Here is a 25,701-nt window from a genome sequence, read left to right as displayed (position 1 = left end):
CAATGAGCACAAAACAAAGTATATTTAGGAAAGGCAGTAACTTCAACAAGAGGGTCCCCAGAGAAAACTTCCTCTGGAAAGCACCAGTGTTTACAAACTCTAGCCTCTAAGAAGGGGGCACGTAGCCCTGGTGCCCAACTCCCTTGCCCCCACAGAACTGCTAGGGAGGGAGTGGTTGCTCACCCCCAGACCCCCAGGAGGAGAGGCTGAAATGTTTGATTCTAGTCAGACTACTAGGTAGGAAGTGGTAGCTCAGTGTGCTTTGGAGTCCCCTTTTCCCAATGGCTAATGGTGTTAAGCACCTTCTCCTGTGCTTATCGGCCATTTGTATATCTCCTTCAGAGAAATGCCCACTCAGATCCTTTGCCTACTTTTATGCTGGGTTGTCTTTTAATTATTGAGCTGTAAGAGGGTTTTTTGTTTGTTTTTTTTTTAAATATATTCTAAACACAAGTCCCTTATCACAAATAAGTATACCTCAGAAGGACTGTGGGTTCAGTTCGGGACCACAATAACGTGAATACCAAAATAAAGTGAGTCAAATGAACTTTCTGGTTTCCCAGTGCTTATAAAAGTTGTGTGTATGCTATACTATAGTCTATTAAGTGTGCAATAACATTATGTCTAAAAAAACAATGTATAGACCTTAATTTAAAATTACTTGATTGCTAAAAACTGCTCACCATCATTTGAGTTTCAGCAGGTCATAATCACTGATCATAGATCATTATAATATAATAATAATGATGGGGCGCCTGGGTGGCTCAGTGGGTTAAAGTCTGCCTTCGGCTCAGGTCATGATCCCAGGGTCCTGGGATCGAGCCCCGCATCGGGCTCTCTGCTCAGAAAGGAGCCTGCTTCCCTTCCTCTCTCTCTCTCTACCTGCCTCTCTGCCTCCTTGTGATCTCTGTCAAATAAATAAATAAAATCTTTAAAAATATATATATAATAATAATGAAAAAGTGTGAAATATCGTGAGAACTACTCAGATGTGACACAGAGACACAAAGTGACCAGATGCTGTTGGTGCTGACTTGTCCAACAATGGGTTGCAGCAAACCTTCGATTTGTAGAAAACGTAGTGTCTGCGAGGTGTAATCCCATGAAGCACAGTAAAACCAGGTGCGCCTGCTTGGGATCTGCAAACAGTTCTCCCTTGGTATGGACCATCTTTTCATTTCAATACTGTCTTTTGAAGCACCAGTTTTTAATTTTGATGGTGTCACATTTCTTATTATTTATTTATTTTTATCACTTGTGCTTTTGGGTGTCCTATCTGAGAAACCACTGCCAGGTCAAACTACACCTATGGTCAAAAATCAGTTGGCCGTAGATGTATGCCTTTGTTTCTGGGCTCCCAGTTCTAGTCTGTTATCCATACACCTACTCCTAGGCTAGTACCAACCACACTGTTTATCTTCAGTTGTGGTACAAAACACGTGGAAATTTACCACCTTACCCATTTTTAAGTGTACAGTTCAGTAGTGTTAAGCATATTCACATTGTTGTACAACAGACCTCTAGAACTTTTCCATTTTATGAAATGAATTTATTAAGATTCTATACTGATTAAACAACTCCCCATTCTCTCCCCCAGCCTCTAGCAAACACCATTCCACTTTCTGTTGCTCTTATTTTGACTTATTTCCTCATGTAAGTGGAATCACAGGGTGTTTGATTTTTTTGTGTGTACCTGGCTTATTTCACTGAGCATAATGTCCTCAAGGCTCATCCACGTTGTAGCACGTGTCAGAATTCCCTTCCTTTTAAAGCTAAATAATATTTCACAGTTTTGATTACTGTAGGTCAGCAGCAAATTCTGAAATTGGGAAATATGAATCCTCTAAGTTTGTTCTTTTCCAAGACTATCTGGTTCTAGGAACCAACTTATAACCCACTCTGTCCTAGACCCCTTGCAGCAGGAGGTGCTGAAGTTCCCCAGCTGAGCCACAGGCAGTGGGTGGGGGGAACTGGGACAGGGGCACCCATACCCCAGCCTTCTTTCTGGATCTCATTAGTGAATTTCAGAAGCCTCACAAAAGAAGGTCCCAATGCCATGTGGTCTCTCTACTGGGCTGTTCACAGGGATTCCAAGAGACAGGTTTTTCTGAGCATAGACTGACAGTCCAGGTCTCAAAATCCTGGTGGAGACTATAATCTTGGAAACTCTAAGTGATGTAATAGGTAGACTTAGGGTCCTTATGGCCAACAGCACCTGTGATCTTCCCTAGGGTGAAGAGAGCATTAAGGAGCCCTGCTTCCTCAGGTGTCCCTGGCCCTCAGTGTAGAATAGCAGGAGACCTGTCTTGGCAGACCCAGGGGTCAGCCTGTGCACAGCAAAGCCAGCCTTGGGCAGGAGCAAGGCCTTAGGCAGGCAGCAAGGGTCCCTCACGGGCAGCTCCAGCCAGCTCCAGTCAGAAGACATAGTAGACGGGCTAGGAGCCATGGGAGATGCTGACACTGAGGAAATGGGCTCTGGGGTCCTGGTGAGAGGCTCAATAGGAAGGCCCCCAAACCCTCACCCCATCACCTATGCAAATACCACAAGAGAAGAGCCCTGTCATCATCCTCCCGCTCAGCTGGGATCTGAACCCAGGTGAGCCCACATTCAGAGCCCACATTCCCTCTCCTTCCCCTAGAAATCCTGCTGCCAACAGCTAAGCAAATGGTTCCCTGTACCCTAGGGTAGTTTCTCTGCAGAGGCCTGGGGTGGGGAAGCCTCTGAACGGAACAGAGCTTCTTCAGCTGGGAAAACTTGAAAGACCCAAAGGATCTGGAGTCAACCTGCGCAGCCCCTGGGGCCTCTCTGAAGGCAGGGATAATGGATGCTCCAGCCAGCTGGCCACTGAGCCATGAGATGGCAACAGGAAAATGCCACTGCCAAGCCCAGAGGCGGATTTTATGAAGAAATGTGCTGCTGTTAAATATACACAGCGGGAAGTGTCTGTTACCAAACAGCTGTGTTTGGAAAGCAGTCACTGCTTGTCCGCTAATGGTTCTACATTAGTCACTGAGAGCACTGGCTGTGTCCCCCAGATCTGTGGACAAACTGACACCCAGGGCCTGGGTAGAACCACGCCCAGCCCCCAGGACAAGGGCATGCCCCAGACAGGATCAGCTTTAACTCAGGCTCTCAGTGCAGTGAGGTGTTAACAACCTGCCATTCAAGCTGGGTGACACTTGCTGCTCAGCAAAGGTCCCTGAGTCAAGTCAGCAAAGGAGCCAGTGGAGCTAGCCAGGGTGCACTGGGGTCTAGGGTGTGGTGGCCTGGAGAGCTCTTGAGGCACACCCAGCACCCACAGACAACTGCCAGGTAAGAAAGGGGGTCTTCCTCGGAATCAAGACCAGCATTCCATCTCTCAAAGCCCAGGAACCCAGCCTGGGAATGCAGCTAACAGAAAAGTCAACAGAAACAGAGTGTGATGGCTGTGAGAAGTTTTTCCGGGAAGGAAGCCAAGGCAGCCTCCATCCCCACGACCAGTGATGGCTGGATCCACTGGGGTCCACCCACCCACCAGACCATCAGAGGGTGACCAAGGTGACCTGGGGGACATTCACAGAAATAGCAACAAAATGGCAAACTGAGCACAGATGCTCTAATGGTGGGGGGAGCAATGGAGCAACTGGGCCGGGATGAGGCTACCTGAGCCAGTGCCAGGCCATCACTTCCCACTGTGGAACCCTGAGCCAGGTATCCAGATGTGAAGTGGAGAGAGACCAACACCCCCAGCTCCTGGACCTGAAGTATCTAAGAGCCACAGAAGTGACAGTCAATGGTGTGTATGCACAAGAACTGGAAAAAATACACATACAAAATAGCTTTTGTTTTAGGGTGGCAGAACAGTGGATATCCCCCCTCTTAATTTTTAATTATGAATTAAATTATAGATACTATTTTCCACTTCTAAAAACCTTATCCAGCAAGGGGACAAGCAGGGAAAACGGCAGCCTATGCTTCGCACCAGGTGGGGCCCTTTACATGCATCATCTCCTTTGAGCTTTAAGCCATTCAATGGGGAGGCAGGGGCTGGGTGCTGGGGGCTCTGTGGGGCAGCACTGCAACTCAGCTCTCCCTCCATCTAACCCTGCATCTTCACCCCCCTTCCATAGTGGCTGATCCCTCCCTAATAGGCACCTCATACCCCAAATTCTGTCACAGCAACTGCTTCTGAGGACCACCTGCCACAGTGTGGGGAAGGTATCGGCTCAGCACAGGAAGCTCCAAGTGCTGCTAAGAGCCGACCACAGCTGGAGAAGCTGCATGGCTGCTTGGGGGTAGCATCTGAAGAGAGAGATACCCAAGGCGGCAGAGATCCTGATGATGGATGCTAGTGTCCCTTCCTACATGGGGCTCTGCTCCTCTCAAAGGAGAGAAGAAGGAAAGTTCCCAAAGCAGTACTAGAACATGGTGGGGGGCAGGGGCAGCATCAGCCATCAGTCTCTGAAGACTGCTGCAGAGAGGGTTTTATTAAAACACAGGTCTACCTGGATTCCGAAGGCCCAGGGCACCAGAAGTAAGGTCCACCACAAAATGCAGGCTGGCCAGTGAGGGAACTAGGCTCAGACGGCTCAGTGGCAGCCAGGAGAGCCAGATGCCCCGAGGCAGACAACCCATCCTTTCCCAGGCCCACCAACACCAGCTTCCCCTGCTCTGCTCTGACAGAAACCAAACAAGTCACATGAGCACTTTGGGCAGGCACGACTATGACAGGGCACTTACCTGTGCCTAGTCCCCAAATAGAATTTGGTCAAGTAACAACTTCCTGTCATATAACTGGTGCCAAGCCAGCATCCATCCCTCCAGCCAACTGACCTCCCTGGCTCTTCAGAGGTCCCACAGAGGCTGATGGGGAGGGGTCGGGGTGGAGGGAGGAGTCTCTGGGAGGAAGAAGTTTCTGAGCCCGGACCTTACTGAGTAGGGGAGCCACACAAAATTACAGACTACAGCCAGACTCCAAGGGCTGCTCCTGCTTAACCCCAACACCCTGACCCTCTCTGGCCCTTACCCACACCAGTTTGGCTTGCCCAACACTGCCACATGCCCAGACAATTTGCCTGATTGGGACTCTCTGCCTGTACTCAAACCTGCCCACTGTCCCTTACTCTACCCATGGCCACCCTACAGGTCTCAGCTTCACGGGTGCCTTCATGGCTCTACAGCAGCACCCCAACCCCTATATGTCCCCCATTATCTTCTCTGTAGCATGTGTCACAATGGGACTAGCTTTATTTGCTTATTTGCATATTTTAAAATCTGCCTGTCCCCTAGAATGGAGCTCGGTGGGGGCAGATGCTGTGACCAAGACACTTTCTCCAGTGCCTCCCAGGTGCATGAGGAAGGAGAAGAGCACAAGTGCCACATTCCCTGCACAGATGCGACATGCCAGCAGAAGCAGTCTGGCCGGGAAGCCCCTGAGAGTGCTGAAGCCTGGGGCACAGCTGTTAAAGAATTGCTACATCATCTGCTTTCCAAAAAGAGCTGGAGGAGGCTGTCAGCACCCAACCCCCATGCAGCAGAGGCTGTGAAGATGGTTCTGGCAGCTGCACTGGGAAGGCAAGCCCAGGGGCAGGATGATGGTGCGGAGGCCTCGCCACAAGATGAGTCTGGAGGGGACAGAGACTGCATCAGAGCCCTGGGACAGAGAGGAGGGGGTGCCTCTGTAGGGCATCTGGGGGATGTGCACATGTGGCCACGCTGAATGAGAGTCACTACACCAGCTCGCACAGACAACAGCTCAGCCTTCAGCCCGCAGCCGGTACCTGAGCCTGAGATTCTGCTTCGGGATCCCCAGACCCACTCCTCCCATGATTCCCTGCTGCAACCCACAGTCCTCACCAGCTCTCACCCAGAAAGCTGGCGCACTCTTGGATGGACCCACCCCCTACATCTCTCCTGTCCCATCCCTTCCATGCACCTCTACAAAGATCCTGAGCAGCTCCACCAACACTCAGATGCTCATGGGCCCATGGAAGATCAAAGCCCTCTCCTGCCCCAAGTGGGCCAGCAGCTCACTCACCCGGTGGGTCTTGCTGTAGGTATAGAGGAAGGCCAGTCGATAGAGGCTCTTATAGTGCTGGGGGAAGCGGCTGAGGCACAGACGGAAGGAGGCGATGCATTGCTCCGTAAGGAACTGGCGCTGCTCTTCCGCCCCAGCCGGCAGCCCCTGGGGAAAGGCTGCTGGCTCCCCTGGGGGGTCAGCTCTCTTCTTTCCGTCCCACAGGGCAGGTGCAGATGCTACGGGTTTGAGAGCAATGCAGGCAGAGGCTGGGGGGTCCGCAGCAGGCTTCTGGCTGCCTTGCTCTGTGGCCCGGAAGCCTTCTGTGCTCTCCAAGGACTCCTCAGTTTTCCCTGTGGGTGAGAAGATAAAGAAAGTCACCTCGGTAGTGGTCCAGCAAAAGAGGTGCCTTAGTGAGGTGACTCACTAGGCCTGTGCCCTTGCTAGACAGGTGAGGGACTCAACAGGCCTAGCAGTAAGAGGCATGGGGCCTGGTGTTGGCTCTACCCCTGCCAGCTGAGTCCTTCACAGCCTCCCAGCCTCCTCCCCTGCTAAACAGGATGTTCCGGCTGGCACACAGCAGAAGGGCCCCAAGGCTGCAGAGAGCAGGGGTTGCAAGCAGGGCTCTGGGTCTCCTTCTGAATGGCAGCACAAGGCTGTCCCTGCTCTGAGGCCTGTGCAGGTGCACGGGGAAGCTGCCCACAGACAGAAGGGGTGGCCACTGCCACCATGGAATGAAACACCCAGGAAAGGCGCACAAAGGACTGCACCTGCTCCGCCACTCAGCACCTCAGCCCACAGCCTACCCGACATCCTTCTCCAGGGCTGCTGCTACTACTGTGCATGAACCAAGAACTTACTCGCAGGAGAGCCCAAGTGGGGTGGCAGGGACTGCAGAAGAAGATGGCTAGACCAGGAGAGAGGGATGGAAGGAAGAGGGTAGGGGCAAGCAGCAGGAGTAAGGCTCTGTGGGCACCCAGGAGTCTGCAAGGCCTGCGCGGAGGCCAGAGAAGCAGCCCGGCACCACTCTGAAGCCTGCCTGCCACAACAGGCTGAGCCCCTTCCTGCCCTTTGCCTGATGACCCTTTCCCAACTGTAGTGACAGCCAGAAGGCTAGGGCCAGCCGCAGTGTGGCAGAGTGGTCAAGGACTAGGGTCCCGAGTTCCCCTAAGCAAAACCATGCAGACCTCAGGTGCACATAAAGCTCTTTCTGCCAAGAAAAGAATCTGACCAAGACAGAGCCAAGCTGCTCAGCACAGCACACAAGGCCACCTCGCACCAGTACTGCCATTCCTCTTAGCTCCCCTCCTGGCCTCACACCTTGACACCAACCATTGGGGAAACCTTGCTCCTTGTTCCTACCTCTCCACTGCTGCTCATTCAGGACATACCGTCTGTACTCCCTACCCTGCCTCGCCCACTGCTCTCATGTTCAGGACTGCACTCGCTGTCACTACCTCCTGCAGGCCTCCCCGGCCCCAGGGTGGGGTTTGCGGAGAGCTTTGTGCACCCACCTTTTGGATACCACCCATCCCACTGCATTTATGCACGGATGCCTCCCCCTCCCCCATCACCTAGAGCCTAGCAAAGGCTCTAGTTTAAAGCTGACTGAATGATGGGAAAGCAGGTCACATCTGATCTCGACACTATGCTCTCCTTTCAGGGGAGCTCAGGAAACCACACAGGTCCCACAGGCACCCACTGAGAGCTCGATGACAGCAACCAGGAGTCTGCTCAGGGCTGGTGTCTTACAGGGGACACAATCGCCTTACTCACAAATATGCCCAATTTCCAGTGTTTAATTCAAGGGATACATTTCAAATATTGCTCAACAAACACGTTCTGAACAATCAGTCTGGGCCCAGTCCTGTTCTAGACACAAGGGAGATAGGGAAACAGGACGAAGACGCAGGCCTCCCTGGGATTCAAATAAGATGCTAAGCGTGTGCTCACACACAAAGACACGCTTTCTTAAGGAAAGTGAGCAGAGGATCAAGAATTAATCCAAAGAGAGCTCAGACGGCATGTGTGAAGACATATGAAGAGAGAGGAAAAAACCGCAATGCCAGAATGAGTGAAAAACCTAGCTGCTTGGGATCCAGGTGGCCTGAAGAGGCTCTGGAGACATGGGTGACAATTCTCACCTGCAGTGTCCACTCTTACGGCTGAATGAGCCTCACAGTCCATGTTAGTGGAAGGAAGGGGGTCAGAAATGTCAATAAGCCCATACAGTGCTTCCCAGCCAGAAAGTCCAGTCTAACCCTGGCAGCATGAAAGCAAGAAGACTTCCTCCTACAGATAAAAGCAACATTCTGGGCACCCTGGTGGCCACTGCTGGCAATGAAGACTGGCTTAGAGTACCCACAGTGCACACATGAGGCCCCCTCCCACTCTGGCCACCCCCCCCACCTGTCTTGAACGTGGCACTCAGGCATGGTCATCAGGCCTCTTCCTGACCAACAAGGGGTAGGCACAGCCACAGGATGGCAGTCCACAAATGAGGTGCCTAGTAGCTGTCTCAGCATCCTCGACGCACATCCTGCTCTGGGCCCAGGTGGCAGGGTGGGCCCAGGCTGGGCACCCGTGTCCACTGTCTGGACCACAAGCTGTTGACAAACTCTGCTGTCCCCGGAGTGATATAACAGAGTGCCCTTGTGTTTGGGTAGTGAAATTTGGGCAGCTTTTTCCTCCATTAAAAACAATAAGCCTAGGGGCGCCTGGGTGGCTCAGTGGGTTGAGCCGCTGCCTTCGGCTCAGGTCATGATCTCAGGGTCCTGGGATCGAGCCCCGCATCGGGCTCTCTGCTCAGCAGGGAGTCTGCTTCCCTTCCTCTCTCTCTGCCTGCCTCTCTGCCTACTTGTGGTTTCTGTCTGTCAAATAAATAAATAAAATCTTTAAAAAAAACAAAACAAAACAATAAACCTTTACTGTTGCTACATTCACGTTATACGTTTTTTTTGAAGCTTTGTCTCCTAGAAGGAGAGCTTCAGCTAGCTGTAGTGGAACAGTCACCTGTGGAGAAACCTCCTTCCTGGAAGCATCCTGTCACAAACCAAAGTGGAGAAGTAAAGAGGAGAGGCAAGTCCTCAGGAGCTGGTGCCCACTGGATGCCATGAGAGGGAGGGCACCTGAAAGGGCGTGGCTGTCAGAGCTGACCTGACTTCCTCTTGGCACCCGGGGCCTGGCACAAACTTGGGTTCCATTACACTCTGCTGCTCAACAATGCCCATGAAATCTGTGAGCGAGCCCTGTGCCACTGATCGTGACAGAAGCAGCAGGCTGGTGACAGGGCTGCCCACGAGGGTGCACACGAAGGGCTGGGGTGTGAAGCACAGTAGGGGCACACACCCAGCCCTGGCCCAAACCATATCCTGGTTTCCTGAAGGGGGCCCAAAGCTGCAGCAGCCCTGGTGGCCAGGTTCCTGCCTGCCAGGAGCCGGGAGGAGGGGGTTCAGAGACCACCACTGGCCAGAGCCAGGCCTAGAAATGCGCACTGCTCCCTATGCTGTATGCCTGGTGTAGGCTCAGAGCACATTCCCTGCTGTACCTACTCTCCCAAAAGGAAGCTCACCAACTTCACTGTGGTTACAGGGAAAAGCTGGGCTTAGAGCAGAGAGCTGCATCCACAGAAGTAAAATGCTTCCCTTCAAGCCCACCAGCTACTGTGATGACTGGTTCTGCTCAAACTTTCTTTACCAGTGGCAAGTCCCTACACTGTCTGCTTAAACCACTGGCTCAGAATGGAAGGAGGGCAGGGGTAGGATGCCCCCGTGTGTCTAGAAAGCCCAGCCCAGCCTAGGCCAGACTATACCTGACCCACTCTTGGGGTACACCCCAGCCTCCATCCCCTACTTCTCCAAGCACAGTGGAGAGAGGCGTGTGATGATACAACAGCATACCATAGCAGATCACTGTGCTTGACGAACACAGACAACAGGCCTCACCTGGACATGAACAAGACTTGCTGTATTAGAGCATGGCCCTATTGGTAACTTTCTCCTTCCCCTTCTAAACTCCTTGGGGTGTGTTTATGTCAGTTGCAGAATGTCAACATCGGTTTGGGACAGCATAACAAGTGTCTAGTGAGAAAGTGAGGAACTGGCCTCACCTTCCATGTCCTCCTCCCTGCCCCTAACGGGGGCACCTCTGCCAGCCTGCAGGGCATGCAGTCTTACCATCTGCTAAGGCCAGTCAGGGAGGCAGGTGAGGAGCAGAGGGCTGGATAGGCCATCACGAGCATGAAGGGCTCTGGCTGCATCTACATATCAAGGCTGAGCCTTGACTCTCCCAGCCAGAGCCTATGCAGACACATCCTAGGGGGGTCATCGCCAACCCTAGCTGCCCCTCCCAGCCCACCCAGAGCGGAAGAATGGGCCAAAGGTTAAGTGTGCAGACTAACCCTGGGCAAATTCTCAACCATCTCAGAATCTCAGGTTCCTCACCTGTAACGAGGGAAGAGCCACGGGACTGTTTCCTAGGGTGGCTGGGAGGACAAAAGGAGTTCAAATAGGGCCTGGCACAGGGCCACTGAGCACGAGTCTGGGTGGTTGCTGCTGCTGCTGTTGTTGTTCGGCAAGCCCTGGCCAGGGTGGGAGAGCTCTCAAAACCCACGGCCGGCTGCCCAGCCACAGCCCCTGAGTGGCGCCGCGGACACACAGCCTGCCCATGCTCTCCCATGAGCCGGATGTGGGGCTCTGCCCACTAGTTTCCACAAAGGGAGCCTGGGGGACCCATGAGAGCTGAGAGTGCCCTGGGGTTGGATCACGGCCCCCTGCCCGAAAAAGGGGGCACTTTTTCCTAAAGGCCTAATGTGACTCAGACTAAAAAGAAAACACATTGGTGACATTTAGGATCCAAAGACTTTTTTAGTAACTATGTAGCAAGAAAAAAAATTTGGGCACTCATGTTACGAAAGTGGCTTTCCCACATTGGGCCACAGGGGTCACAACAATGACATGTGTCACCGAGTGCACAATGTACTCCAGGCACCGTGAGAGCCCCTTCCTAAGCTCCCTCGTTTCATCCTCACAACCCCTGGAATGGGCCTTGGAATCGCTCCCACCCTACAGGGAGCAGAAGCCCAGAGACGTACGTAACTTGCCCAGCTGAGGTCCCAGAGCAGCAGGCGGAAGAGTGAGGACAGGAGCCAGACTGAGTCTAGGCCACTCAGGGGCCCATGCTCTTTAGACTGCCCAGACCGCCACAGGTCACCAAAGTAGTTCTAACACACAGAGCTAGGTCTTCATACCTCGTTCCTCTGTGGCCCCCTGAAGGTCTTTACCAGTCGGTCCTGCTTGGGAACTGGGAACAGGCAGCTTCTTCTCCAGGTAGAGCTTCCGGGAGCTCTCCAACGAGCTGGCAGGCTCATTAAAGAAGTCCTGTGTCGAACTGGAGTCTGAGAGTGCCACGGCCGTGCTGTCCTGGCTGCGCTCTGAGGGGAAAAGGAGGGAGAGAGGGCGGCAGCATGAATCTACACCAGCTCCAACATGGAGGGGCCTCCCCAGGGTGAGTGTTCTGGTGACTGTCCTGCAGAGGAGATGGCCTGAGAACAGCCACCGTGACCCTGCTGAGCCCAACTCATGCTAGAGGCCACTAAACCACTCACCAAAGGCACCAATCTCCACAGTCAACCTTATGGGGTTTCCCCAAATGGTGGTGTTCTGATAAATGGTTAACAACTGGCTCTCAGGGTAGGGGGAAGCCCATGTTTGTAGCATTTACTGATTTCTGTGGTGTAACTACCCCCATCGTGGCCAATTTCAGGCTACCAGCCAACATGATCTTGCTGAAGGAGGAGTTGGAAGGAGATGCATGGTAGTACACATTCTCTAGTGTTTCTACCACACAGAGACAACAGGCATAAAGCATAAACAACTGAAGCAGGTGAGAGTCCTGCAGACATTTTTATCCGGTTGCTATAGGCCAAGTGCAGTCTAATGTGAGAATGGAGGTCCCTGGGAGACATAGACACAAGGGAGGTTGCTACCCGCGTGTTAGCTCCTCTCCTTGGACCTCCACTTGTGCTCATGAGAAAGACCAGGGGCAGTGCAGGAAGAGCGACTGAAGGAAACCTCCCAGTGGTGCAGGCCTGGAGAGGAGGCCTGTTTGCTGCTATAGGAAAGGCAGGAACCACTGATGGGACATTTTGGTCCTGGGGAGCAAAAGCTTTAAGCCAGATGGGGAGAGACAGCAAATCTTGTTGCCTTCAGGGAATAGGTGAAGACCTATTATAGCTGTGAGAAGGGAAAAGAAACACCTCTGCAAGGAGGGGCAGGAAACCATTTAGGGCCCAAATATTTGAAGTCTCCTGCCACTAGGGGAAGAAAAGCCCCACTCCTGAGATGCAGGGACACAGTCTGCCTAAGTCTGAGGCTGGGCAGAGAAAACAAATAACCAGCCCTGCCCCTTCCCCAGGCTAGCAAGCAAAAGTAACACACAAAGCAGTCTACCACAGGAAAAGGGGCAAGATCATGGAGAGTGACCCTCCCTGAGGTGTATACAAAAAGCCCAAGGCTGAAGGTGAGGATGGGACACTGAGAAAAGGTTCTGGCAAATCAGCCCTGCTACAAGCATAAGGTAAGATCATAGGAATTTGAAACCAGTGGTACACTGACGGTAACCATGGCAACAACAAAACCCCACCCCAGCTCAACTTCTGACCAGCCTAATTTCCCCTCCTAACAGCCTAGAAACAGGAGAGAGAAGCCCATTCCAGGCACAATATGACTTATTTCAGTTTCTTCCATTTTACACATAATATCTGATACTCAATATAAAAATGAGGTGCGCGCGTGCACGCGCGCGCACACACACACACACACACACACACACACACACACACAAGAACACTGTCAAGAGAGAAAATAATCAACAGAACTAGGCTCAGAAATGACCCAGATGTGGGAACTACCTGACAGGAAATTTAAAACTAAGATCAGGGTCACCTGGCTGGCTCAGTTGGAAGAACATGTGACTCTTGATTTTGGGGGAGTTCAAGCCCCACATTGGGTAGAGATTATTAAATAAATACACTTAAAAAAACAAATAAGATGAATATGATATACAGATGTGATTGATATGTTAAAGGCTCTGGTAGAAAATGTGGACACATGCATGAACAGAGGGGGAGTTTGAGGAGTGAGATGGAAACTATGAGCACAAGTCCAATAAAGATGCTGGAAATAAAAGATACAATAGCAGAGACAAAGAGTGCCTCTGTCAAGCTTTTCAGCACACCTGACACAACTGAGGGAAAAATAACCAAAACTTGAAGATAGGTCAGTAGAAATCACACAAACTGAGAGAAGGAGAGTAGTGGGGATATCAGAACAGAGCACCCAAGAGCACCCAAATGATCTAACATACTAATTAGAACCTTGGAGGGAAATGAGATGAACACATGTCTGAAGAAATATTTAAAGAGATAATGACTCAGAATGTTCCAAAAATAACAGAAGACATCAAATCACTAGGAATCTTAGAGAACACCAAGCAGGGCAAAGACTCTTCCACAATACCCAAAAAACAAACGAACAAAAATAGCAACAACAGGGGCACCTGGGTGGCTCAGTGGGTTAAGCCTCTGCCTTCAGCTCAGGTCATGATCTCAGAGTTCTGGGATCGAGCCCCACATCAGGCTCTCTGCTCAGCAGGGGGCCTGCTTTCCCCTCTCTCTCTCTCTCTGCCTGCTTCTCTGCCCACTTGTGATCTCTGTCAAATAAATAAATAAAATCTTAAAAAAAAAATACACCAACAACAAACCACGCCTAGGACTTGCATTCAAACAGCTAAAAACCAAAGGTAGAGAGGAAATCTTGAAGGCAGAGAAAAACACATCATATAGAGAGGAACAAAGTTAAGAACTACAGCACACTTCTCATCAGAAACCATGCAAGTCAGACAACATTTTTAAAACGCTGGGGGCACCTGGGTGGCTCAGTGGGTTAAGCTTCTGCCTTTGGCTCAGGTCATGATCCCGGGGTCCTGGGATGGAGCCCCGCATCAGGCTCTCTGCTCAGCGGGGAGCCTGCTTCCCCCTTTCTCTCTGCATGCCTGTCTACTTGTGATCTCTGTTCAATAAAAGCCATAAAAAAAATTTTTTTTAATTAAAAAAAAAATGCTGAAAGAAAAAAAAAAATGTCAATCCCAGGGGCACCTGGCTGGCTCAGTCAGAAAAGCATGTGACTCTTGGTCTCAGGCTTGTGAGTTCAAGCCCCACAAGGGGTGTGGAGATGACTTAAGTTTAAAAAAAAAAAAAAAGTCAACCCCAAATTCTATATCCAGTGAAAATATCTCTCAAAAATGCAGGAGAAACAAAGGCTTTTTCAGACAAACAAAAGCTGAGAGGAATCCTTCCCATGAAATCTGTGAGTTACGAGGAATGTTAAAGTTCTTCAGGTAGAATGAATTAAAACCAGACAGAAACTGGATCTACCTAAAGAAATGAAGTTCCTCAGAAATGGTTAAAGTAATAACAGAAAAGACACTCTTTTTCCTTATGTGTAGTTCCTCTAAAGTATTCCTGTCTGCTGCCTAAAGCAAAACTAGTAGCAGCCTCTTTTGAGTTTATAGTTTATGTAAAAGTAAAAGGAATGAAAATAAGGGTAGAAGAAATGGGCATTTCCTTCACGACTGATGAGTAGTATAATACCAATTGAAGGTGAACTATGATAATTTAAACATGTATTTTGTTAAGCCTAAGGCAGTCAGATTTTTAAAGAGATATAAATACCAAACCAATAATAAAAGACAAAACACAACCTTAAAAAATAAAACTTGGTCTCCAACTTTGTGTATCTGAAAGAGGAAGCTCAATGAAATGGGAATCAAGAGAGCCAAGTTCAAGTCCCTCTCATGCCACTCACTTAGTTGTATGACCTTAAACAGACTAAGCCCCTGACCACCTATGAGCTGCAACTACATATCCCCTCAGAGAGGTCAATGGTACAGCAGCATCTGGGGACACAGGGAGAGAGACAGACATGGCCCCCAGGATTCTCCAACCCTTTGCTCAACTAACTCAAATACTGGGGGGCCTCTAGGAGCGCAGAAGTGAGCAGCCCGGTGGGCAAAAAACTTGCAACAAAATGTAAAGTTGTTTCAACAAAAACAAAGGCCTGGACTCTGGGAGATCTAGGCTGCCTCAGTTCAAATCCTGCTCAGTCACTTATTAGGTTGGAGAGCCTAAGCAATTGCCCTAATTTCTTTACATTTTTGTTTCCTCTTGTGTCAAACTGTGATACATACAAATGCCCACTTCCCAGAATTATTAGGAAGATTAAACACGTTAATACATGTAAAGTGCTTGAAACGGGGCCTGATATACCATAAGTGTTGACAAAAATATCACCTCGATTATCAGTATTATTCCAGAAAAACTGGACTGATTTTTCCAAGTAATGTCTCAAACTTGACGTTAGAGATTTCGTTCTGAATGGGCAAAGGATTCTGCTTATGATCACGCCTGGGCAGCATCATGTGGATGGGGTGTAATCACTTCTTACACACTGACCTGACAGGGTCGTCCAAAGTGGTCCTACCTGCGCAAAGAAACATAAAATTAGGCCTGTGCTTCCAAAGGCAGCTCTGCCGCTCCACTCTCTTCATGCAGGTCTAATCATAGACCAGGATTTGGAGACAGTGACCTCTCAGACAGCCTCACAGAGCCTGCCATAGCCCTTCCTCCTTAGCTGCCTTTGGAATGTCTACTGCCCAGGAACTGGTGGGTATCAGTATCAGCTTGGCTGGTGGAATGACAGAAACTGGGACGAGAAGTATATCTGAGACCCTTCAGCGGCCAACACAGAAGCTCTGTGTCTCACTAACAGGGGAGCAGGGACTTGGCTGGACCCCTCTGTCTCACACTCAGTGAGGAGCTCTTCCCTGACTGGCAAGGCCAGACCCCAAGGCTCTGTGAGCACCGAATGGGGATTCCTGGCAGGCCTGCAGCCCTCGTAAGAAGTCCCAAACACAAGTCCCCAGTGTGAGGGGATCACTTGTCCCAGAGAAATGGCAGGGGCAGCCCATTTGCTGTCTCTGTGGAAAGGAGAGCCTTGGCTCCAGAGGCCACACAGAGTCACCACAGGAGCTCAGGACTCAGGAGACTCAGACCATATTCGGATCCCAGATCTACGACTTGGGCTGCTCCAGGTCTCCCAACATATTAACCACTGCTTTCCCTGCTCTGTCCCCAACAAACAAATGGGATCCCCACAGGGGCCTGGCCACTTGCCTGGAACGCAGGCCTGAGAGTCCAGTGACCCACCTCGCCCTGCAGTGCTTACTCTGGCCCTGACAAAGAGAACACCGATGGCCCGGACAAGATGGAGACCACACTCCTGCAGTGAAGAAGTCCTTCTGAAAGGTCAGGGCCAGCACTTTTCGCCAGCATCCAGAGCAGCTGTAGTCACTGTACGGCTGAGAAGCACGTCATGCAGCAAGCGTCTGGGAAGCGTGCCTAGCCAGAGGATCTCACGAGAACTGGCAGACTGCCTGATGAGCTCACGTATTCACAAGCTGTTGGGCTTTGGGCCTAAAGAATCACTAATTTGCTGGAATCCCAGTTGTGATTATTATAAAAACCATGGATTGGCTTAAGCAAGCAGATATTTACTCCCAACATGCTAATATCCTCTTATGCTGCCTACGGAGGGAAACTCTACTGCACCTGAGCAAGCAGGGAAGGCAGCAGACTGCACTAAGAATGGCGTGGGCAAGACAGGGCAGCACTGGGCTGCAGGGGGGTCTGTTCCCCTGGGGACAAAAATCAGCAGGTGGGGCCTCTGAGACTTTAAAAACAACAGCCACAGCCAGGGAGCAGGACACGTGTAGGCTAAGGGACTGTGACCAGGCCTCCCGTTTTGAGCCTCTCATTCACAAGAGAACCCAGAACAGCCCACCCTCTGAAAGGGCGGAGAGCAAAACCCAACATCAGCCCTGGGGGGCACCGTGGTGATTCTAGACAAGCCCTCATCCTGCGGGTGACCAGAGAACACCTACGGAGCCCTGAGGAAGGCTGATGCTGGAGGGAAGTTACAGGGATCTGGAAGCTGCAACCCCCCCCCAGTCGAGTGGCACCCCCTGCAGGCAGGCTGCCGGGTCAGAGCTGGAGAGGTGGGAGTTCTGCACACTGAGGTGCTCTGGCTGGAGCTGGGACCTCCTCCTTACCAGGCCTGTAAAGCAAGGGAAGGTGCATGCCAAGGTTCCTGCCCACCCCCGAGAGGGCTGTGTGTCTGGGAAACAGAGGATAAGCACATCACTGCAAGTGAGAGCCCAGGGCCAAGTTTCTCTCCAATCCTTTCAGAGAGGGTTGGCACAAAGCTATTTAAAATCATCCTGATTTTGAATACTAGGAAGCACCAAGGTCTCACACCAAGAAGCAAGTCAGATTAAAAGAAAACTAAGTTCATTTCTTTTACATCACTGGGGTGAAGGAGAGGAATAAAAAGCTCTTAGACAATGATTCTATCACTGGGCAGAAGATACCTCTGGGCAAGGCCCAAAAGACCCTGAGCTTGTCCTGCCTGCCGCATGGCCAGCCGAATTCAGCACAGGCCCAAGCAGCACCACGCACAGCATGGACACTAGCACTGTGCCCTGATAAAGGGACAAGCAGAGCCCAAATGTGTCTGGCGGGGGCAGTTCTGGCTTAAAGGGCACACAGCTTCCCTCCAGGGCTGGCTATAGTCCCACCTTTTCCTCAAAGCAGTCTATGGATATCACATTCCTTATCTGGGACATGGTGGGCCAAGGGTCCAAATGAGCTGACCGACGGCTTTGTGTAACTGTGCACCAACAGCCTGGGGTGCTTCCTCCACACCCTCCAGGCACCGCAGGACACCCCAGGGTACTAGCCTGTGCTGATGCTCAGAGAATAACCAGATGTGTCTGCCAGGGCTCGGCAGGCAAAGGCTGCTAAGCTGGGAGGCAGCGGCCCTCGCTCCTCTCACCTGCTGCTGAAGCAGAGCCAGAAGCAGAGAGCAGAGGCAGGCAGAACTGGCTGCCTTCCCACCTCTGCCACCACCTGCAGGTCCTACAGACTGGCCTGGGCTGGGGATTCTCCTGGCCTCCTGGTCCTGAAGCAAAGCGGGAAACCAATGGAAAGCTCTTTTGCATAGGAGAACCCAACTCAGCTAAAGAGGCAGACTTCCCATAGGACTGGGCGGAGAGGGTCTTTCAGGGAAGCATGGACCTAAAAGGGGACCCTAGGGACTGCCCACAGCCCAAGATCCTGATTTTTTTTTTTTTTTTAACATAAGATCCTGATTTCTTCAAGTAGCTGCCCAGAGATCAAAAGGAGAGAAGACACACTAGTGGACAGGCTGGACAGGCTGTCTCTGCTCTTCCTCAGAATATTCTTTTAAAAGTCTGCCCACACGAAACCTGTTCATACTAAATTAATATCTGTGGCAGAATTATAAATATGTCATTCTCTTATTGTTAATCACTAGACTGTTTCACATCTCTGCCCCTGGGCCACCCCTGCCCCTCCCTGGAACGCTTAGAGGGATGTCCATCTGCCAGCCAACTGCTGATGACACCTTCCACTTTGGAGGTGGGACCTGCAGGGCCAAGAGCAAAGGAATGGCATCTGGGGACACAGAGGGAAAGGGATCTGGCTTGGTGACAGAAAAGCTGTCCATTTCACTGAGTGTGAGAGCAGACTGTATTCTGAGGATTTTTGGGTTCATGCTTGACTCAGTTCAAATCCCTTGAACGTTCTCAGGATTTCCAGGCTAACCTAAACGAGCTCTTTGCTTACAAGTCACAAGTTTCCTAGTACATTCTCTCCAGCTACTCCAGCAGTTAAGACTAGAAACAGCTCACAATCATTTATTTCATCAGCTCAGTTCAATGAAAGTTTGAGGGAAAAGGTATGGTTGTACCATTGAAATCTGCATGAACTCTGATTGGTGAACTCCGAAAAGATCACAAATGCTCTGCCAAGTAGAAAGCAACAGGTTTCAGGGCGCCTGGGTGGCTCAGTGGGTTAAAGCCTCTGCCTTCAGCTCAGGTCATGATCCCAGGGTCCTGGGATCGAGCCCTGAATCGGGCTTCTCTGCTCAGCAGGGAGCCTGCTTCCTCCTCTCTCTCTGCCTGCTTGTGATCTCTGTCAAATAAATAAATAAAATCTTAAAAAAAAAAAAAGAAAGAAAGCAAGCAATAGGTTTCTAAGAATAGTAAACTTGGGTGGAATCAATATTTTGACAAATCTCTCAACTGGATTAACTCTGCCCCAGTGGGTCCCTTCCTGATGACCACCAGGAAAGAACACATCCACTGGAAGCTAGCCTAGCTGTATGGGAGGGGCGCCCTCTGGCAGGCCAAGGAGCCTGGACAGACGCCCAAGAGAAGAGAGATACCAGATACACTAGGACCCCTGAAAAAGAGGCAGACACAAAGAGGCAGCAGGTGGGCATGAGAGCATCACTGTGGCCAGTGCTTAGATAGCAGCGCCAGCCCTCTGGCCCTGGATGCTTAGAGCTGGGAGAAGACTTGGCCTCATGTGCTCTGCTCACCGTGTGACCCTCACCATGCATCACTCTGTCACATTGTGCCTAGAGCAAGAGTTCTTATGCCCCTATCTCAGACCTACCTGGTTTCCCAAGCTCTCTCCCTGCAAGGTCTCTCTTCCTCCCACCCCCAATCACCTCAGTATCCAAACATGGTGGGACTCTCCAATGTCCATATCTTTGCTCCCGCTGACCCTCACCTGAAATGGCCCTGCAGACCTCTCTGGAGGGCTACCTCCTCCAGGAAGTCCTCCCAACTCACTATGCCTCCCAGTCAGCTCATGGCACTCCTCTTGGCACCAACCACTGACCCAGGACACCACCTAGGAACACAAAGATCCAACCAGGCAGCAGGGATCAGGGTGCCCTCCTCCTGGCTTTCCGCATGGGGCCCTGTTCCATGCCCAGCACACAGCAGGCATTCAACATATGCCATGACCAGTTTCAGCCTGAAGAGGTTTCTTGGAAGGTAGAATGGAGAAGAGAAGGAAGGTGACTGGCTCTGCCCTCTGAGAGCATCCCTCCCTGACCCAGCATCAGTTCCCACCCTGCACGGGCACATGCAGGCCCTCCTAAGCTTCCCTACAAGCCTCTCCCACGCTGAAGACGTCTGCTCGAGGCATATAGCTTGCATCCCGTGAGCTGACTTCTCCCTCGCCCTGGGAAGGGAGGCTGGCGAGGACTGATGACATGCACAGCCCCCTGCCCGAGCCTGGACACCGTGCACCGTACACACAGGGCCCACCTCAGAGCAGCTCGGCTACTGTGCACGATGTGCATTTTTACGCATTTGTCCTTGTGAGCAGAGCTTGGTATCTTAGAGTCTATTGCCTTTGTTACTTTTTTAAAGCCAGAAAGAGCAAAGCAATGGAAATACAGGACTAAGCTGCCTGCCAGGCAGACATGTGGTTGGAGGAGGCCACCACTGCATCTGGCCAGAACTGAGAACATGGGCTGTGGGCAGAAGCCAAGCACATCAAACACACACTCTCCAAATCACAGGACCAGCAGATGTGGAGGAGCTCCTGGTCACAGGGGGAGCAGGGAGCCGGACTGAGGACTAAGCATGCGGTCTGTGCTGTCCCCTGAAGCGAGCCGTGACAGTGCAAGCAGAAAGACATAGCCTGGAGAACAGAGTGTGGTCAGGGTTAGGGGCAGCACGGGCAATATTGGTGGAGGCAGTGTGGGTGAGCAGGTGAGGATGAGCACAGATGGGACACGACACAAACAGTGACAGCATGGCGGGTGAGGACAGATGGTCACATGGGAGCTTGCTTGGGCACCCTGGGCTCCCAATATGGCCCACACCCTACAGCCTGGGGCACGGCGCAGGCTCTGTTCGTGCCTTAAGTGGGGCCAGATGGGCATCCTGCAACCCTGACACCAGCCTCCATGGCTCTCACTCTCCTGACCCCTGGCTTGTTCTCTCTTCCCACCCTTCACAGTAAACACTGACACACCCCTAGACCTTGGCTCAGCTTTGCATCCTCAGCGAGGCCTCCCACCCACCAAGGCCAGGCCAGGTCTCTTGGGGGTGGTTTCAGTTGCACCCTGACCCTTGGCTGATTCACAGCTTCACACCTGCTTTCCCCAAGCACCTGCAGCAGGATCCAGGATTGTTCCATGCACCCAGCACAATGCTGATGGGCACTAAATGGGCATGGCCATTGGCCATGGGTCACTAAAGAACACCATAGAAGGCTCTACCTCAGACTGACCACAGGGCAAGCCCTCTGCTCTCTGAGGCCCTTTGTGGCTCCGAGATTGTCAGGTGACACGGAGCACGGCAGGCAGACAGCAAGGGTCTTGGCAGTCCAGTAGAGCCACTAGGTACATATCCTGAAGGCTGGCTGAGCCAGGCGAAGCTAAGGACCAAGGCATCCTATAACAACCCTGCTCCCTGGGCCCCGCTACTGACAAATTGCTAACAAGCAAAGCAAGGAAATGCACACAGATCCAGTCTCCATCAGGTCAGCAAATACAGGACCTTCCCAGTGTTAGCCTTCTCTGGCCTGGGGTGGAAAGAGACTTAGACCCAAACTCTCCCCTGGCTCTACTCCAGCTAGGCGGATAGCCCTAGATGAGAGCCCAATTGCCCCCAGCTCAGCTTCTTCCCAGGACACTGGACACGTGGCCAAGCCTGTAGGGCTGCTGTGAGACTGGGACCCCAGGCACCTCTCCTAGAGCCCAGCCCAGAGCAATCACACACTGCTACATGGTGGGACCAAGTTACTCACACACACGCTCACATACTCAATGCCAGGGAGGAGTTATAGAATTTGTTCAGAAATCTCATTATGCCCTGTTTGAACATGGGTAAACAGCGATCACTGGGAGCCCCTTGAGGGTCACAATGTACTCCCTATGTGATTTCCTTTTAACACTACGGATTTTAGGACTTTCGACAAGTCCCAAGATGGAAGGGAAAAACAGGAAGCCAGGGAGGAGTGGTCAGGCAGGGCTGCCAGTAGTGGTGGCCATGACTTAGTTCATGGGAAGTGTAAGGCCACTCGTTCTCCTCCTGGGGCTAGTTAGCCAGCCCTGGGCCATGGGAGGTGGGAGCAGAGGTGGGCAGTGCAGGCCTTGAGGCTACCAGCGTATCCCCTGACACGAGCAAGCTGCTGCTTCTGCCAGAACCAGGGCCTTTCCCTACAAGCTAGTCTAACCACTGAAAGGGCCACTTTAACATTCTCAGAGCATGGCTATTTTAGGGCGCAAACATTTTCCTGTTGCAGACACTGCTCTCTGCAGTGAGGAGGGCAGGAGTTCTGAAGGCACCCGCAGCCAGGCCTGTATGGAACCAGAGCTTCCTGGTACACTGGCTGGGACTGGGTGAAGAGACCATGGCTCCACATCATTGACAGAAATCGCTTTGAAAAAAAAATATATATTTTTTTACAATCACTGAAAAATGTACAACCGCTGAAATTTTATTTGAGCCCCTATGTATGGCTCCCTCTGCAACTTCCAGAGCAAATAACTATCATGTCAGCACTCAGGACAGGTCACACCCGTGCCTGCCCCCAACACTCTGCTTCCCTAGAGCTACACGTGCTTGGGACAGCTGGGCAGCGGTGCCGGAGCGGCATCATGGCCTCTTCCTGCCTCCCTTCCTCTCTGCTCCGGGGTGTGCCCACAACCAGGGGAGCCTCTCTCAGCTCTAGGGGCTTCTGCCACCCAACCTCAGGCGAACCTGCAGGGCTGGGAGGGGTGCCAGCCACAGGCCTGTGGACAGCCACGGGAGGCATTCCTTTCTCATGAAAGCTGGCCTGATGTGGAATCCTCACAGGAGTACCTGGTGAAACCAACTTGCAGAGTGGACTGATGAAAGGTGGGGAACAGGGACGTTTCCCTGTTGAACTCAGGTTAAGTAAGAAGGGGAAAGACCTTGTGTCAGGATGTGTGCAGGGCTGAGTTGGTCCTCTGGGGCCCAGGGAGGTGACATAGTCATGCAGCAGCACGCACTCAGCTCCACAACCTGTCTGTCCACACATTCCCCGCAGGCCAAGCAGAACCCAGGAGGGGATGCTGCAAGTCTCCTCTCCTCTCAGATCACCAAATCCCCGCCCAGAGGGGTCCCTCACACTATCTTCCTTTAGGGCTTCCCTAACCCTGCTCTCACACCCCTTTCCCTCACAACACCACAGGCTCTGGGAACCCATGTGATTGGTGAGGGGTTATCCCATGCCCTGGGGAGGGCAGAGCAAGGCCTGTTTCCCCCACAGCCTGATGGAGATCATCGACTTGTGAGCGAGGGCCTGCGTGTCTGTCGGCATTGTCACTGCCCAGGGCGCCACTTTTACGCCCTCTCAGTCCAATTTGGTTCATTCCAGCAAAGACTTTATCACAGCTTAGCGCTATAAAGGTGAGGAGAACATGAAGAAATCAAGCTATGAGGTCAGCATGCAAGCCTCCTAATGTTAGTAAGAAATGTGGTTCAAAGGTCGCCACCTGCCCTATCCCGTGTGGGATGGCCTCGTTCACGGTCCCAGCTGATTCCCACCACCCCACTGTCTGGACTCCCAGGGGTGACAGACTCAGCTTCCCACGGCGGTCAGAAGGACACACTGTAATAATGCCGGCACAATGCCAGCATCACTGGGCTGACTGCACAGAGGCCACTATAGGCAGCCTGCAGACCCTGACAGCTAGTCCACAGAATCTCAGAGTGGCGAGATGCCTGAGCCTGCCCTGCCCCCTTCCCAGCCCCCAGGTGGGCTAGCTGGCAGGTGGCGACCCTGAGCATGTTTTGGAAGCACAGAGTCACCGTGAGGCCATGAGGTTAATGAACAGCCGCAACATTGCCCGTGTTACCCCAGACCCAGCAACCCCCCTCACCAAAACAAAGCGAATCATCACCCAAAGCACCCTCCCCCGTGATTGGCGTGCCGCCCTGGGCTGGCAGTAGGGAGAACAGGGACTGTACCGTCCGGCGTCGCCTGCTGGTGGGGTTTTTTACATTTGACGTAATCGTGGTCAATCGGAGTAGCTGTGTAAGGTGGGGATGTCAGACCTGGGCCAGAGGAGGAGGGGAGGGAGGCTCCGGGGCCCGGCAGTGTCCCAGCTGAAGAGTGGGAGTCCTCGTCCACCAGGCAGGCCTTCTCTCTGTGGGAAAATGGTTGAGGTGCAGGTCAAAATCAATACATCCTGCTGAAACAGGACATGTGCTGGTCTGAAACAGTGCCTTTTTTTTTTTTTTAAAGCTTTATTTATTTATTTATTTATTTATTTGACAGAGATCACAAGTAGGCAGAGAGGCAGGTGGCGGGGGGGGCAGGCTCCCTGCTGAGCAGAGAGCCCGATGCGGGGCTCAATCCCAGGACCCTGAGATCATGACCTGAGCTGAAGGCAGAGGCTTAACCCACTGAGTGACCCAGGTACACCTGAAACAGTGCCCTTCTTGACTGCTGGACCCCATGCCACCTTCAAGGGCCTCCTCTGCCCTCCTATGGCCCACTGCTCCCACACACATCAAAGGACTTGCCCCTCTGGCTGGTGATCCAAGGTGCTAAAGGAGCTGCCCTCATGGCACCTACTTGGGCTCTGGCCCCCAACTGGCCACTATCAAACTGTCTCAGGCCCCAGGCCCCATGGAGACTGCAGTGGAGCTAACAAGCCCTTCCTCAGAAGAACCCATCCCAGGTCCCCTCCATGCCAAGTCAGCACCCTTACATGTGATGCCTGAGGCCTGACAGATTTAATTCCCAACAAGATGCAGACAGAGAAAACATCTGGATTTGGGGTGTCTGGGTGGCTCAGTTCGTAAAGCAGCTGCCTTTGGCTCAGGTCATGATCCCAGGTTCTGGGATCGAGTCCTGCATCACGCTCCTTGCTCAGCAGGGAGCCTGCTTCTCCCTCTATCCTTCCCTGCTGCTTGTGATTCCTCTCTCTCTCTAATAAATAAAAAATCTTTTCAAAAAAATCTGGGTTTACTGCAAGCTCCCATGTGTATAAGGAAATCTGCCACAACACTGTTGAGCAAAGAAGTTAGAAACACCTGAAACGTTCCATCAAAATGGCTATAGAAAACATGCTGCACCCATGCTGCAGAATAATACACAGCCCCAGACTGCCAATAGCCACCAGAAAGAAAGAATAGAGTAAATGGGGTACTATCTCTATAGATGGGGTCCCAGACCTCTGGTTAGGGGAGAAGTACGCTCTAGAATAGCCCCTTCAGTAGTTTGTTTTTATAAAATAAAAGAAACTCTATAATGTACATAAATATAAGTGTGTGTAAATGCACAGATAATTATTTGAGAAAATGAACAAAGAATAGTGGCTAATTCTGGGCAGAAGAAGGGATTTGTCACATTTTAGCCTATATGTTTACATATAGCCAGAATTTTCCATAACTTGAACACATTCATATATTATTTGTATAATTTGATAATTTTTTAAAAGACTTTAGTTATTTGAGGTGAGAGAGAAAGCATGAGTTGGGGGGGAGGGGCAGAGAGAGAAGGAGAAGAAGACTCCTCCGCTGAACAGGGAGCCTAACATGGGGCTCTATCCTGGGACTCTGGGATCATGACCTGAACTGAAGGCAGATGCCTAACTGACAAAGCCACCCTACCCCTATAATTAAATTTTTAAAAAAGATTTATCTATTTGAGAGAGACAGAAGGAGAGTGAACACATGCATGAGCAAAGGGGAGGGGCAGAGGGAAAGGGAGAGAATCCCAGGCAGATTC

The 25,701-nt window shown here is 51.6% G+C and overlaps 1 protein-coding gene across 1 annotated transcript in view; it reads right to left on the bottom strand.

Moving 5' to 3' along the window:
- The window catches only part of CABIN1 (calcineurin binding protein 1), a 156,022-nt gene that overhangs the window by 54,664 nt on the left and 75,657 nt on the right, over positions 1 to 25,701 (bottom strand). Inside the window, 3 exon segments of the mRNA XM_032876019.1 lie at positions 6,018 to 6,349; positions 11,245 to 11,427; positions 23,934 to 24,112. Of these exon segments, the coding sequence (XP_032731910.1) occupies positions 6,018 to 6,349; positions 11,245 to 11,427; positions 23,934 to 24,112 (694 nt within the window).

Source organism: Lontra canadensis, unplaced genomic scaffold (genome assembly GCF_010015895.1).
Source record: "Lontra canadensis isolate GAN:19392208 unplaced genomic scaffold, GSC_riverotter_1.0 scaffold57, whole genome shotgun sequence".
NCBI classification, from domain to species: Eukaryota; Metazoa; Chordata; class Mammalia; order Carnivora; family Mustelidae; genus Lontra; species Lontra canadensis.
The sequence above is the reverse complement of the archived record's forward strand: the minus strand, read 5'-3'. Positions and strand labels throughout refer to the sequence as shown.